Source organism: Spermophilus citellus (assembly GCF_964194105.1).
Source record: "Spermophilus citellus genome assembly, chromosome: 5".
In the NCBI taxonomy this organism is placed as follows: domain Eukaryota; kingdom Metazoa; phylum Chordata; class Mammalia; order Rodentia; family Sciuridae; genus Spermophilus; species Spermophilus citellus.
The window spans coordinates 8252512-8267376 of NC_138186.1; the positions used below are offsets into that span (position 1 = coordinate 8252512).

General features: G+C 44.5%; 1 protein-coding gene across 7 annotated transcripts in view; it reads left to right on the plus strand.

Annotated features, from left to right (window-relative positions):
- Nucleotides 1-14865, plus strand: part of KIF13A (kinesin family member 13A) — a 180101-nt gene that overhangs the window by 137848 nt on the left and 27388 nt on the right. For all 7 annotated transcript variants that reach the window (XM_081295321.1, XM_081295324.1, XM_081295325.1 and 4 more), the window contains 9 exons: nucleotides 507-647; nucleotides 1345-1494; nucleotides 3964-4125; nucleotides 4935-5108; nucleotides 7485-7636; nucleotides 8922-9054; nucleotides 9220-9366; nucleotides 13038-13076; nucleotides 14649-14748. In XM_081295321.1, the coding sequence (XP_081151447.1) occupies nucleotides 507-647; nucleotides 1345-1494; nucleotides 3964-4125; nucleotides 4935-5108; nucleotides 7485-7636; nucleotides 8922-9054; nucleotides 9220-9366; nucleotides 13038-13076; nucleotides 14649-14748 (1198 nt within the window). The remainder of the gene's footprint in view (nucleotides 1-506; nucleotides 648-1344; nucleotides 1495-3963; nucleotides 4126-4934; nucleotides 5109-7484; nucleotides 7637-8921; nucleotides 9055-9219; nucleotides 9367-13037; nucleotides 13077-14648; nucleotides 14749-14865) is intronic.

The following is a 14865-nucleotide window of genomic DNA, read 5'->3' on the forward strand; positions in this document are numbered from 1 at the left end:
TGACAAGTGTGTGCATGGGTGTGCATAGAAGATAGAAAATAAACTGCAGTATTTCCTAGGTAAGAGAATGTTAGCTTTTTTAAAATTTTTTATTTGTTTTAATTAGTTATACCTGACAGTAAAATGCACTTTGATATATCATGTAATGGAGTATAATTTCTCGTTCTTCTAGTTATACATGATGTAGAATCCCACCAGTCATATAGTTACATAGTCCACTGTCCTTCCTACCACCATACTCCCTCCCCTCCCCTCACTCCTAAAGTAACTCTATTTTTCCCACCGCACCCCACCCCAATTGTGAATTAGAATCTGCATAACAAACATGGGGCTTTTGGTTTTGGGGGATTGGCTTATTTCACTTAGCATGATGAGAATATTATCTTTTTTTATATACATTTTATGTGTTCTGCAAACTCTTTACTTTAGTGTGAGTGTGTGTGTGTAGGATTTAACAATTTTAAAAAGCTGCAATGTTCATTTTGTTGATTTTCTTCGTCCTGCAGAGAGGTGCGATAGTGAGTGAGCCTGCTATTCAAGTGAGGAGAAAGGGGAAGAGCACCCAAGTTTGGACCATTGAGAAGCTGGAGAACAAGCTAATTGACATGAGAGACCTCTATCAAGAATGGAAGGAGAATGTCCCTGAGGTAAAAGGACAACACGTAAAGGAAATTTGGTCACATCAAATGCCAAGACCACAGATGATGTCATCACCAGAAACCCACATGCACATACACGTGCTCCCAAGCACACATGCACGCACACCCGTGACACTAGGGAAAAACAAAAGTGATTTTGAAAGAGTTTTAGTAGCGGCAGTAGCATAGCATGATAGGCACTGTCTCATTTCAAGTCACGTGAACGGGACAGAATTGGACCTGTGCTGTCGTGTCGGTGTCCTGAAAATTGGTTTGTCTAGAGGCAGCACGGGTTTTGCATTCATCGTGTGTGCATGTGCCCCTAGGGGTGGCCTTGGCTGGGTGGGCTTGGAAGAGTGACTTTTGTGCACGTAATCCATTGTTTTGGAGGTTAGTAATAGAAGAGAAGGCATGGCAAAGACCACAGGCAAAGCAGAAATGTGGGGTGGAGAAACTGCAGGTGGCTGTGAAGGAGAAGATGAGGCAGCAGCTGAGAATCCTCCATGCGGTTCCTTAGTTCCCAACAAGGAAGCCCATCTCACATGCTGATTCTGTTGTATGACGTGAACATGATTCTTCTTTTACTTATTTGTTTCCACTAAAGCTTCCTTAAAGCATGATTTTTTTTTCTAATGCTGTTTTTAAATAATACAAAGCTGATGTCTTGTCTCCTGCCCACCCACCGCCTGCCCTCCCTACTGCTCAGGCCAAGAGGCTCTACGGGAAGCGAGGGGACCCTTTTTACGAAGCCCAGGAGAACCACAACCTGATCGGCGTGGCCAACGTGTTCCTGGAGTGCCTGTTCTGTGACGTGAAGCTTCAGTACGCAGTCCCCATCATCAGCCAGCAGGGGGAGGTAAGGACGGGTTGCCTCAAAATAGAGGTCTGACTTCTTTTAAAGCCATCTTGAGGTAGATAAAGAAACCAGGGCAGGAGGACACCATCTGCCTGCTCTTTTCTCAGCTTATCACTGGTACTAGTAGAAACTCAAGATTACGTCATGGTCTTAAAAGGTAATTATAACACAGTTGATGTTTGTGGTTCACAAGTCTGTGTGTGTGTGTGTGTGTGTGTGTGTGTGTATGTGTGTGTGTGGTGTATGTTTAACTAAACTGGAAATCTTTTGGCAACAAGATTCAGTTCTATGCCCCATATTACTTTCCCTTTTAAAAGGCAATCTCATATCTTTAGTTCCTTCATGACCCCTAAATGATGATTATAAGATGATATAACTTAGGAGGATTATTATGAAGCCCAAAATATTCAAAATAACAAATTTAAATAACCCATTGTTACCCCCTTTTGAATCCTCCTATTTCAGTTACTTAGATACAGTGGCTTGCTATAGGCCTAAGACATTTTGGGAAAATGTTCAAGTTCAAACCTTTTCTTTTTTAAAATCATTTCATCAGCTGATGTTTCTATTTTTAGCTTAGCAATGTCCTTACTATCTAGCTTGTCCTTCATAACTACAAATTTGAAGTACCAAGTTGCGTTGTGACTCAGAGCAGCCTGGGGATAAGATGCCGTTCTCCCAGAGCCATGCTGAGAAATAGACCCGAGTGCCCTGGTGGGCTGCAGGTCCACGGCCCACGTCTGTGTGTAGTAACCCCCCCCCCACCTATTCTGCTCTGGACCAATAGCCAGAGTTGCTTTTTTCCCATGTTAAAAAATGCATAGCCCACCCAGGCATGGTGGTACACACCTGTCATCCCAGCTGCTTGAGAGGTGGAGGAGGGAGGATTGAGAGTTCAAAGAGCCTCTGCAAAAGGGAGGCACTAAGCAATTTAGAGAGACCCTGTCTAAAAATAAAAAATTAAAAGTGCTGGAGATGTGGCTCGGTTATTAAGCACCCCTGCGTTCAATCCCTTGTATGGGGGGGGGGGGAATACATAGCTCTCCGGGCACAGTGGCTCATGCCAATCATCCCAGAGGCTCGAGAGTCTGAGGCAGGAAGGCGGCAGGTTCAAAGTCAGCCTCGGTAACATGGTAAGAACCTGTCTCAAAATGAAAAATAAAAAGGTTAGGATGTAGCCCAGTGTAAAATAGCGCTGGGCTCCCACCCCAGTACCCCACCCCACCCCAAAATTATACAGCTCATGTGGCAAAGGAATCTAATAGCTGAGACCCTTGCTCAGGGGTTCTTAAATTGGGGTCTGAGGTAGGCTGTGATACTTCATGAATCCCCCTTAAATTACATTACAAATGTATTAGATTCCCCCCCCCCCAAAAAAAAATCAAAGAATACCATCTGACCCACTATCTTCTGGCTGGTTTATCATGTGTCCTGTCTCCTCCTCCTGACCACTTCTGTTTGTCTCACTTGTCCAATATCATCAATCAGCTTCTCTCCGATTCTTGGTGCCAGTGGCCGTGTTGAAGTTGAGTCTGAGCCACCTTTCCAAATAACCCTCCCTGCCCAGGCGGCAGCACGGAGGACGTGGCCCCCTCCTGGGCAGTCCTTCTGACCTGACCTGTGCGCTGGAGGGTGACCGGCTGCAGAAGGGCGCTGAGAACACCCCTTGAGCATCCTCCTTGTGCTCTAGTTCAGTTCCCTACCAGCGACTTCAGGAGGAACGCTGTTGAACCGGCCCCTATCCAAGAACTACCACCACATGGGGGGATGGAAAACAGCTGTAATAGAGCTGGTTCTTATATCTGCGTGGCTGTCTTCAGGCCGTTCTTCCCGACACAGGTGTGTCTGGGATCAGCACCCCTCGGGCCAGTCTGAGCTGCACAGTTCTCTGCTCCATGAGTGTGGGAGCCACATCTCTTTGGTTTACGACTGTGAGCGCGGCTTAGCACCTTCTCTGGCACCGTCCATTCTTAGTGAATACTTGTTGAGTCCATAAATGGACATGTTTATCCTCTATCTGTGTATTCTTATTGGGTTTTGACTTCTCACCGTCTCTTCCCGCTTGACTGGGAGTCCCCTCATGGCAGGGCCTGTATCTCTATCTTGGTGTCCCATGAACTTAGGTGTTTGAAATAAATAAGTTCCGGAAGCATTTGGTCAAATAAATGCCTGCACAAATATATAAACAGACGTGGGGCACACAGAGTTCCAGTTGTTCCTGGGTTGACCTGAAGTAAAAAAAGGTAAGACTGAGGATGTTTCCAAAAGGCAAATCGCGAGGAGGCAAATTTAGCTCAAAGTAAGGCAGGACTGTTGCAGGCGCCGGGCTCTGGGCATGGTGGGTTTCCCATCGCTGGGCGTGGCCAGGTGGGGGCCGCAGAGATGTTCCCGGGCATTTGTAGGTGGGTTTCTGAGTCATGTCAGTGAGCCGGTGGCAAGCTTTGTAACTTCACGGTACTCGGTCCCCAGGTGGCAGGGCGTCTGCATGTGGAGGTGATGCGGGTGACGGGGGCTGTTCCCGAGCGCGTGGTGGAGGATGACTCTTCAGAGAACTCGAGCGAGAGCGGGAGCCTGGAAGTCGTGGATGGCAGCGGAGAGATCATCCACCGCGTCAAGAAGCTGACGTGCCGGGTGAGCGGGGCAGCCCAGGAGGCGCACACAGATGACCTCTAGGGTGCAGGCAAAGGGTCGAGAAGTTTATGAGAATTTTTCACCCAGAGTCATAAAGTTTAAATTGTCTGAAAACAGATGGAACCATGAGCGGCATCTTCTCCAGAAGCATAGCACGCTTTCTGAAGACAGTTGGATAAAATTCCAAAAGCACACGTTTTCCTCCCTCACTACCCCTGGGGAGTTGGTTCCAGGACACACTACAGATACCAAAGTGCACGAAGGCTCCAGCTCCTTATCTACCATGGAGGAGGATTTGCATATAATCTGTGCACCCTCATAGACTTTCATCTCTGGATCACATATACTGAGTAATACAGCTAAATGCTACATAAGGAGCTATTCTACTGTGTTGTTTAGGAATTGATGACAAGAAAAGAAATCTCCAGGGGTTCTGCACAGGCTTGGTATTTTTTCAAACACTTTCAGTCCTCTGTCGGTTTAGCCCACAGGTGTGGTTGGCTCACCTGTGTTGGGCTCATGGGGAGTGTGTGCTGCTTAGTGAGTCAGGTCACATCTGCATCAGAAACTTGGTCAGTAGGAAGGTTTGCAGGGATGTGTGTACTTGTTACCAGGTTTTCCACTGTAGATAGAGAACTCTGGTACAGATTTCACTCTACATAGAACCCTTAATGAAATAGCGTCAAATGTTCTCAGATGACAAATGGATGACTGCTTCATTTCATCACCTTCTCTTTACTTGGAGACAATAGTGTGTGACTTAATGTTCCCTTTAAAGGAGTCATATTTGCATCTTTTAATCTCCTCAGGTCAAAATCAAAGAGGCAACTGGGCTGCCCTTAAGCCTGTCCAATTTCGTCTTCTGTCAGTACACCTTCTGGGACCAGTGTGAGTCTGCCGTGGCTGCCCCGGTGGTGGACCCTGATGTGCCTTCCCCACACTCCAAGGATGCCCAGTACACAGTGACCTTCTCTCACTGTAAGGTACAGATGCCGTTGCAAAATGAGCTCCAGGGCTGGGCGTGACTCGGAGCTAGAGCCCTCGCTGTACACCTGTACACTGTATGCGTTCCAGGCCCTGGGGTCAGTGTCGGGCACTGCAGAAAAACAAAGTAACGAAGCAAACTGTGTCCGGGCAGTGGAGTCAGGTGCAGCCGTAAAATCCAATCATAACTTCCAGGGTTTCCCTGTAAGAGTTTTCATTAAACGTAACATCTTATTGGACTTTTTAACTTCAAAATGAACTTTTTACAAATTTGAATAATTTAGAAATATTTAAAACAAAATCTGAAAGACTTCAACTTGCAGTCTTATTCTACAGACTACTGCTTCTACAGTAGCAGTTTTCTATGTTGGTTTTTTGAGCCAGGGTCTCTCTGTGTTGCCCATGCCAGCCGTGAACTCCTGGGCTCAAGAGATCCTCCTGCATCAGCCTCCCGAGTAGCTAAGACTGCAGATGTATGGCACTGCACCTTGCAATGTATTTTAGTAAAATATTTTCTATGCCTTGCAACTCTCGTATGTGTAGGATGAACATGTGCATATACACAAATGGACATGGATGTACACCTTTACATCATGCCCATGTAATTTGGTTTAAAAATATTTTACAAAATGAGGATCACACTAGACCCTGCAGAATTGTGAGCCTCTTGATGTGTGAGTTGTTATAGATACTTCTCATTCTTTTGAATGTGGCATGATATTCTAAGCACAGCGTTCTGTGTGAATTTTTAAAGAAAATATAAAATGGAAGAGGGGAGCTCATGGTGAGTGCAGGTGACTGACCTTGGGGAGGCACTGCCCGCTCTCCTTTCACAGGGGACTGCCAGCAGTTCTTTTCTGAAAGACCAACTCGATGCTCTCTGAAATTGTCCTTTTCCTGGACAACTCCTGGACAATAGATATTCAAGACCCTTTCTTTTTCAATATAATTGTGCTTGTTCTTTCCAGCTCCACACTCGGGAAACACATGCATATCACCACCTATCAAATTTCACATAGGGAAAGATTGTCAAGTCTTTTTCTAAATATAGCCTTCATGTCTTTACTGGTATTTAGCAAGTCTGTTCTCCAAATATTTATCAATCATTCTTTTGTTATTATTCTCTGAATATTCTTTTTCTTTTGTACTAGAGATTGAATCCAGAGATGCTTCACCACTAAGCTACATCCCCAGTCCTTTTTATTTATTTATTTTTTGAGACAGAGTCTCACTAAGGTGCCCAGGTTGGCCTCTAACTTGCAATCCTCCTGCCTCAGCCTCTCAAGTAATTAGGATTACAGGTGTGTGCATCATACTCAGCCTGTTCTCTGAATATTCTTTTTTTTAATATTTATTTTTTAGTTGTGGTTGGACACAATACCTTTATTTTATTTATTCATCTTTATGTGGTGCTGAGAATCGAACCCAGGGCTTCGCACATGCTAGACGAGTGCTCTACTGCTGAGCCACAACTCCAGCCCTCTGAATATTCATTCTTTTAAATATTCCTCATGTTTCTTTGGATCTACCAAGTGGCTTCTTTAGAAGTAGAAAAGGATGATGTCTGAATTTTAGGTGCATCCTGGTTAAAGACTATTTAATATAAACTATGTCCACAGCCCTAGGTGCACTATGAAACCTTAAGGTTTTTTTCCTTCTAAAATTCTGGGTCTGTCTCCAAATAGAATGAAAACACAGTATAACTCAGTGTAACACATTGTTTCTATAAATTACCGTCACACAGTGACTCCACCTGAGAGTATCCACTTGGGATTCCTCTGAGATGCTAATGGAGAGAAAATTGGCTCTGTTCCTTTGCCTGCTGCATAATTCGGGGTGATCTGCCACATCTCTCAGCCAATTCCCTATCCATTTCCACACCATCATCTGTTTGTGCTTTAGAATGCAGACCCGGAGGTGGCAGGGCTTAAGGGCAAGAGCATACATAAGTCATGAAGATAACTGTAGAAAATTGAATTCCATTATTACTCTCCCAAGCCATGGTGAGGAGCAATCCTTTGATTGAGTCCGTACCAGCTGGAAGTCAGAGTGGCCCTGCAGAACCAAGAAGGAAGCAAGAGGAAGAGAATGCAGATTGAGCTCTGCAAAAACCAGCTAGCAGTTTGACTTTGGATAAGTCCTTTTCTTCAGTTTCCTCACTTAGAAAAGAAAGCGGTTGAATTAAATAGCCTCACAGTTTCCTGCCAGATCCAATATTCTGTGCTTCTTTATCATTTCCCCAGAAAATAGAAGGGATGGGTTTAAGGTAGAAACAGGATAGAATCCTCCAGCCTGAATCAGTGTGCAGTTGAAGGCTAAGGGATTTCTCAGTCTGCTTATGCGTGGCTCCCGTCTTGCTCTCCTTTCTTACCCAGGACTATGTGGTGAATGTCACCGAGGAGTTCCTAGAGTTCATATCAGATGGAGCGCTGGCAATTGAGGTCTGGGGCCACCGGTGTGCTGGCAATGGCAGCTCCGTCTGGGAAGTGGACTCTCTTCACGCTAAGACAAGAACATTGCACGACAGGTGCGTCGTCAGCTGTGAGCTGGAAGCACAGGGTCACTTCGTTAGTGAGAGAGAAGCCAGACTGTGACCCCTGGACTGTAGTTGTCACCTTGGACAAGTTACTCAAAGTCTCAGTGCCTGCTTCCTCCGTGAGAATAATTGAAGGAGCAGCCAGGCACTAGAGAGATACAGGGGGAAGGTGGTTATTTCAACAGATACAACTACAACAACTGCAAAAAGGAGTCAGCCTTGAGTTTACTTCACACTGGACACAAAAATTAATATGAGATAGATCCCTAGCTTTAAACGCAAAAGCAAGACTATAAAGCTAATGGAAGAAAGCAGGAGGGAATCTTCACAATTTTGAGTTGGTCGCAAATTCTCAGGCCACAGAAAATGCTAATCAGAGAAGAATAAATTTTTTACATTGATCTTAATCAAAATTAAAAGCTGTGCCCATCAAGGGCTGGATTTGGCTCAGTGGTAGAGTGCTTGCCTGGCACGTGGGAGGCACTGGGTTTGAGTCTCAGCACCATATATAAATGAATAAATAAAATAGTGGTCCACCAACAACTAAAAAAATTTTGAAAAAAAGAGCTGTGCCAATCTAAACATATCACTATGAAAATTAATAGGTAAGCCACCATCTGGGAGAAAACTGGCAATTCCTTCTATGACCCAACAATCCCACCACTAAGTATTTAGATATTTAACCAAGAGAAATGAAAACCTATGTCCATAAACAGAGGTGTATACAAATGTTCATTTCAGCTTTATCCATAGTGGATAAAAAACTTGGGGAAGTTTCAAACAACCCAGATGTCCTTCAGTGGGTGAATTGGTAAACAAATACAATAGAGTCTTACTCAGCATTAAGGAAAGAACTATTGATATCCATTTGGATATCAAAAATCATTTTATGAAACCAGAGAAGCCAGACCCAAAAGAGTCCATGTGGTGTGATCTCGTTTATATGAAGTTCTGGAATTGGAAGAACTCACCTGAGAGGGTGGCCTCATGCCACAGGTTCAGGGGACTGAACGGGGAGCAACATGAGCAAACTCTAAGGTAGTGGTGGGAGGGGTCCACAGGTGTGTGCATTTGCCCAAACTCTTCAGCTCTGTGCTGGAGATCTGGGCGTGTCACTGAAGGTAAGTTATGTCTCATTACATGCAAGCCCATAGGAGATGACCTATGTGATGGCTGTGGCACGGTGCCCAGCACGTGGGGCGTGCACAGTGACTGGTGGCTTGCTCCATTACTAATACTGGTCAATGGCACTGTTTCTTGTTGGGTCGTTTTGCAGGTGGAATGAAGTAACTCGAAGAATAGAGATGTGGATCTCCATATTAGAACTGAATGAGTTAGGGGAATATGCTGCCGTGGAGCTTCATCAGGCTAAAGATGTCAACACGGGGGGCGTCTTCCAGCTCAGACAGGTACTAAGCGTGTTGCTCCATCCGTGTTTCCACTCTCCCACGGTTTCTGGGAACTTTCTAATTATTCATATCTCTGTTCTCCAATACTTTCCCTTCCCTTATTCCTTCTCCTGTGCCTCCCCATCCCCATGCCTGTCTTCCCCCACCACCACCACACCTCTGCAGGGTCACTCCCGTAGAGTGCAAGTCACAGTGAAACCTGTTCAGCATTCGGGGACACTGCCGCTCATGGTTGAAGCCATCTTGTCGGTATCCATTGGCTGTGTAACTGCCAGGTCCACCAAACTCCAAAGAGGGCTGGACAGTTACCAGGTAAGACACACAGATGTGAAATGGTATTGAACAAAGATCGGGGTGGGGGTTGTGGCTCAGTCGCAGAGTGCTTGCCCCCTATGCATGAGACCGCGGTTGGAGACCCAGCACTGAGGCAAAGGAATTAGATTGTGCAGAAGTAAAGAAGTTAATGCTCTCTGATGAGGACCTGCTTGGGAATCTAATAGAACTTGTTAATCACATATCTTCTCCCAATTCACATTTCCACCCCTTGCCTGTTTCCCTAGATTTGAAATACTGTGTTTGCTTATTGTTAATTAATAATAACCTATTTATAAACACACATATTAATGCTATAGTAGTCCTTTTACTTTAGGCAGGTTTATTTCATATCTGGCCCAAAATATGTTGGACATTTGATGTCACGGCCTGGCCTGATCCACTTTAATGGCATATTTGCCACCGTGCACTTTCAGAATGAACCAGTTCTTTTAAAGCTTTACTCCTTTTTTTAAATTATAAAGCTGTCCTCGTGATCATTTTTGTCCATTAAATCTCCATTTCCCAAATCTTATGCTCTCATTTAAAAATAAAAAGATGAAAACTTTAAAGAATCGGTCTTCATGTTGCCAGGCAAACCCTCTTCAGTCATCCCCAAGAATAAGCTTTAAAGGGGGACTTGCCCCTGCCCGGCCTGACGGAGGGCGTGTGCTCCCGGCTCATCGTCTGTCTGGAGCCTGGGCCTGAGCCCTGCCGCCTGCGAATGCTTCATCTCCCATCTCAGACCCTTTTGGCTTTGTGGCATTTAGACAGATTTTTCTGAAAGCTCACAATCAGGGCACAGACTGTGGGGCTTTAAGAAGGGATGGCGTCGCCAGACCCCGCCTTCCCTCGTCCTTCCAGCCCCGAGTGCGATGTGCTGCTCCAGGGTGGAGGGTGAGGCTCTGTGGGGTGGCTTCTCCCCAACCTCCGCTGGCCTGGGCAGGGAGGTGGACTGTAGGAGCCTCATCCCAGCTCAGTCCCTCACCTGGTCATCAACTCCGGGGGCCACTGCAGGGCTTGGTAGAGGTGATCAGAGACCTGGGGGTCAGTAGACCAGGCTCATCATCTCTCCAACTCTGCCAAGTCATTGCCTTCACCAGATAATTTAAAACTGAGGGTTTTTTTGTCCCCCCTTGTCCCAAATGGTGAAGACAATAATTCCCTGAGGTCTGTTTCTGCAGTAAAACTTTGTGGCTTAATAAATCTCAGATATTAGATGAACCATTGAGTTTGTATGTCTTAAACTGTGACCTTACAAAACATGGATCTTCAACTGGCTGAGTGTTCCCATTTCAGGGAAATTGTAAGGATTGGTTATCTGCATTTTTTTAGAATGGCTCAACCTCTTGAGTTAAAACTGACTTTTTTTTTTTTAATCAAAATGTGAACTCTAAACCATTAGCCTTTTCTCAGTGCTCTGTTCTCTTTTGGGGGGGGAAGTGGTGGAGGGTAGGTACTAGGGATTAAACTCAGGGACACCTAACCTCTGAGCCACATCCCTAGCCCTATTTTGTATTTTTTTAAGTTAGAGACAGGGTCTTATTGAGATGCTTAACACCTCACTTTTGCTGAGGCTGGCTTTGAACTTGTTATCCTCCTGCCTCAGCCTCCCAAGCTGCTGGGATTACAGACATAAACCCACCACGCCCAGCTGTTTTCTCTTGAAGAATATAGTACCAGGGCTGGGGTATACCTCAATGATACAGTGTGTGCTTAGCCTGTCTGGGGCCCTGGGTTCCTTCCCCAGTAACACACATTCACACACACAAAAAGCATAGCACCAGCTATGCTGGTGACTGGTTTAAAATTTTTTTTTGATACCAAGGATTGAATCCACTGAGCCACATCCCCAGCCCTTTTGTTTTTTATTTTGAAGCAGGCTGTCATTAAGTTGCTTAGGGTCTCACCAAGTTGCTGAGGCTGGCCTTGAACTTGTGACCCTCCTGCCTCAGCTCCCCTAGTCAAGTTTATAGTTGTTCACCACTGCACCCAGCCAAACTGTAATGATGTTTAGGTTAATATCTCTTCTGTTAATGAAAAGTGTAGTCACTTTGCAGGCTATTTTTCCCTTTGCTGCCATGTTCAAGGTCATGGCTACTAACTTTTGTGGACATAGTATTTCATAATTCTTATTCAGTAGCCAGGAGCCAGTACAGAGTGTACTCATTTCCCTGTGGCGTCACATCACGAAAACTCTGGCCTGTTTTCAGGTGAGGGAAGTCCCTCCTTAGCTTACACTCCCCAAGTGTGGTGGAGTGCTCCTGTCACCCCATTGACTCGGGGAGACTAAGGCCCAATGAGTGCAAGTTCAAGGTCATCCTGGGCAACTTAGTGAGGCCTTGTCTGAAAGCAAAAATTTTTAAAAAGGATTGGGATGTGGCACAATGGTGGAATGCTTGCCTAGTGTGGGCAGGGCTCAGGGTTCAATCCCCAACACTACACACAGGCGCACAAACACAACATCAGTTTAAGGTAAATTTTTTTAAGATTAGACTTACATTTAATAAGGTAGTCATATAACTGGTAATGATGGTTACTAGACCTTCAAAAAAAAGTGTAGTGTATTTTGAAGTATAAATGTGAATATAATTCTAACTTTTTAAAAACACTTTTAGGTTAATATCTCTTCTATTAATGAAAAGCATTTCGTTATAAATTGGGTTTTTATGATCTTGTTTCTCAGGAAAATTGTCTTAATCAAAACTTATTTGTTGCTGGACATGGTGGTGGACACCTGTTATCCCAGCTGCTTGGGAGGCTGAGGCAGGAGGGTCACAAGTTCAAGGCCAGCTTTAGCAATTTAGCAAGACTGTGTCTCAAAATAAAAAAATCAAGAAGGGCTAGAGTTGTAGCTCAGTGGTAAAGTGTCTCTGGGTTCAATGCCTAGCACCAAAATAAAATAAAACAAACAAACAAAAACCTGTGTTTGCACCTTGGTACTTTGTTTTTATCCATGTAAGGGTGGGTGCAGGAAAGACCACTGAGGTTGGAGACAGAGGCCCAGCTTCCAGCCTGGCTTCCAGGATTAATTCATCTCATCCTACAGGTCTTAGTTTCTTCCTGACCAAAACCAAGATTGGGACAAAGAATCTCTCAAGTCCCTCACGGATTTTCAATTCCGCCTCCCTCAGCCCACCCCAGATCTCAGTTAGCCTAGCCGCAAATACATATTACCTGTCCTTTGGTATGAGGCCTGGCCCAATGGTGTTGGCTTCCATCTCCATCAGAGACAGTTCTGTTTTTAAATAACTGCTCTATATTTTAAAAATTCTTTAGAAGCCGGGTGTGATAGCACACGCCTATAATCCCAGTTACCTGGGAGGCTGAGGCAGGAGGACTGCAGGTTGGAGGACAGCCTGGTCAATTTAGTGAGAATCTGTTTCAAATTTTTAAAAAGGACTAGTGATGTCGCTCAGTGCTTCCCCAGCATGTGTGAGGCCCTGGGTTCCATCCCCAGGACTGCGGGGGGTGGGGGGGAGAATCCTTCAAATTTTAGACAAGTGAATTAAATCCGTAACCCTTTTTGAGATTCAATGAAATGTTCTGTTGTGCTGACGTTGTGTGAGCCGTCCATTATAATGTGTATGTTAAGCTCTAAGAATTATTTTCCCTGTGTGCTGTTTGAGAAACAAAATGCATGTCCTTTGTGTTTATTTTTTTCCTACCAGAGAGGTGATGAGGATGGTGATGATATGGATAGTTACCAGGTATTGCTACTGCTGTCAATCCTGTGGCATGGGGCACAGCTATTGCTAATTGCCAGCATTTGCAAAGTGGAAGCCAGGGAGGAGGAAGGAGGACCAGGGAGCCAGAATATGCAGTTTTTCACTTGCTTTATATTTGCTTTCTATGTAATCAGGGGTGCGGTCCTGTTTCTCTTATTTTCCCTGTTAATTCAAAATTTGAAACCCAATACTGTATTTGGTGCTCTGCCATCTGGAATCACTAGCTTATAAAGCCCTGCTAGGCAAGACCATTATCACTTAAAAAGACCTGCAGTTCTCCATCCATAGTGTAGTCTTTCCTAGGCTGAAATGCACTGTGCTTCCCACATCCAAGGAACTAGCATTTTTCCAATAAGCCACTTTACTTTTAAAAAGACTTCACTGGCTAGAAAAATGGGAGACATTCATGCATTTCATTTTGTTTGGCCAGTTTTCTCCTCATATTAGGGTTAAGCTTAGTTTTTTCACAACCTATAGGATTTAAATCTCAGCTTTTTCTTTTGGAAATGCACAAAAAATATATTCACATGCAAAGCAAGCACTAACTGGCTCCATATCAGAAAAGTCGGTTAGTGTGGTCAGGATCAAAGTAGCACACCTAAGTGAAGGTTTTGGGGATTGATTCCCAGTTTGTGCTTTTCTACACAAGTTAAGAGGGTATTTATGCAGTGTGCCTTTCTGTATGTCAATTATGGGTGCATTGTGGGAAAAGCTTCAGAGACCCCAAGAGTCTCCTCCTAATGTAATATCTTAAGAGTTATATTAAAACAGGCCAGTCCAATAGCATTTCAAATAGAATTGATGGGTTTTTTTCCCCTACTCTTAATTTCATAAAGAAAGAAAAAAAGGCAAAGCAAACTTTTCGGGCAATGTCAGTGTCCCCTTGGACCTCAGCAGTGCCGTTGACTAACGTCTTGTGGCTTTTTCCGCGCTTCCTGCCGCGTTGGTCCCAGCGAAGGCCGACAGCCGCTTCGCGGATTTCTTCAAGCATGGCTGAATGCATGTTGGGTTTTTGCATGGAAGAACCTTGATTAGACTCATGGTGGAGGTTGGACATGAGGTCTGTGCAGCAACTTCAAAAGGTTCCCTGTTTGCATTTCAGAAAATAAATGTTATTAGACCATGGAACTATGAACTATGAAAATGCCTGACATTTTCCTTTCCACTTGGTGTTATGTGATTTGAGCTCTGTTCATGGTATCCTTCTGCTTTCAATTGCACATCTGTCAGTGAATAGCTACCATTTAAATGCGCGCACACACACACACACACATAGTATAAAAATCATTCAGCGGCTGGTATGGTTTGAGCTTATCTTGCTTTCTATACCATTATCCTCTTGGAGATCCAGGGCTCTGATTTCTGTATCCCGACATCCTTGATCCGCATGCGGTGTTACTGAGGCCTCTTTGCTTTCTTGCCTATTAATCACCCAGCGATGTTCAATGACCTTTTTCTAATGAAAAGTTTCCTGATCAATTTGAACATCTTTTTAAAAAGAAAGAAACGGTGTTCTACGCACTGTATAGGAGATACTTTCCTCCGTCTTATCAGGAAGAAGACTTAAACTGCGTCCGAGAGAGGTGGTCAGATGCACTCATCAAACGACGAGAATACTTAGATGAGCAGATTAAAAAAGTCAGCAATAAGAAAGGTACGTGCGATTAACTCCCGGGACGAACTTCTGTGCTTGTGAGCAGCGGCAGCAGGTTGTGTTCTTCCCTTGATTAGACAGAAGAATCTTTGTTTTCTGAACTTGAAACGGCATACA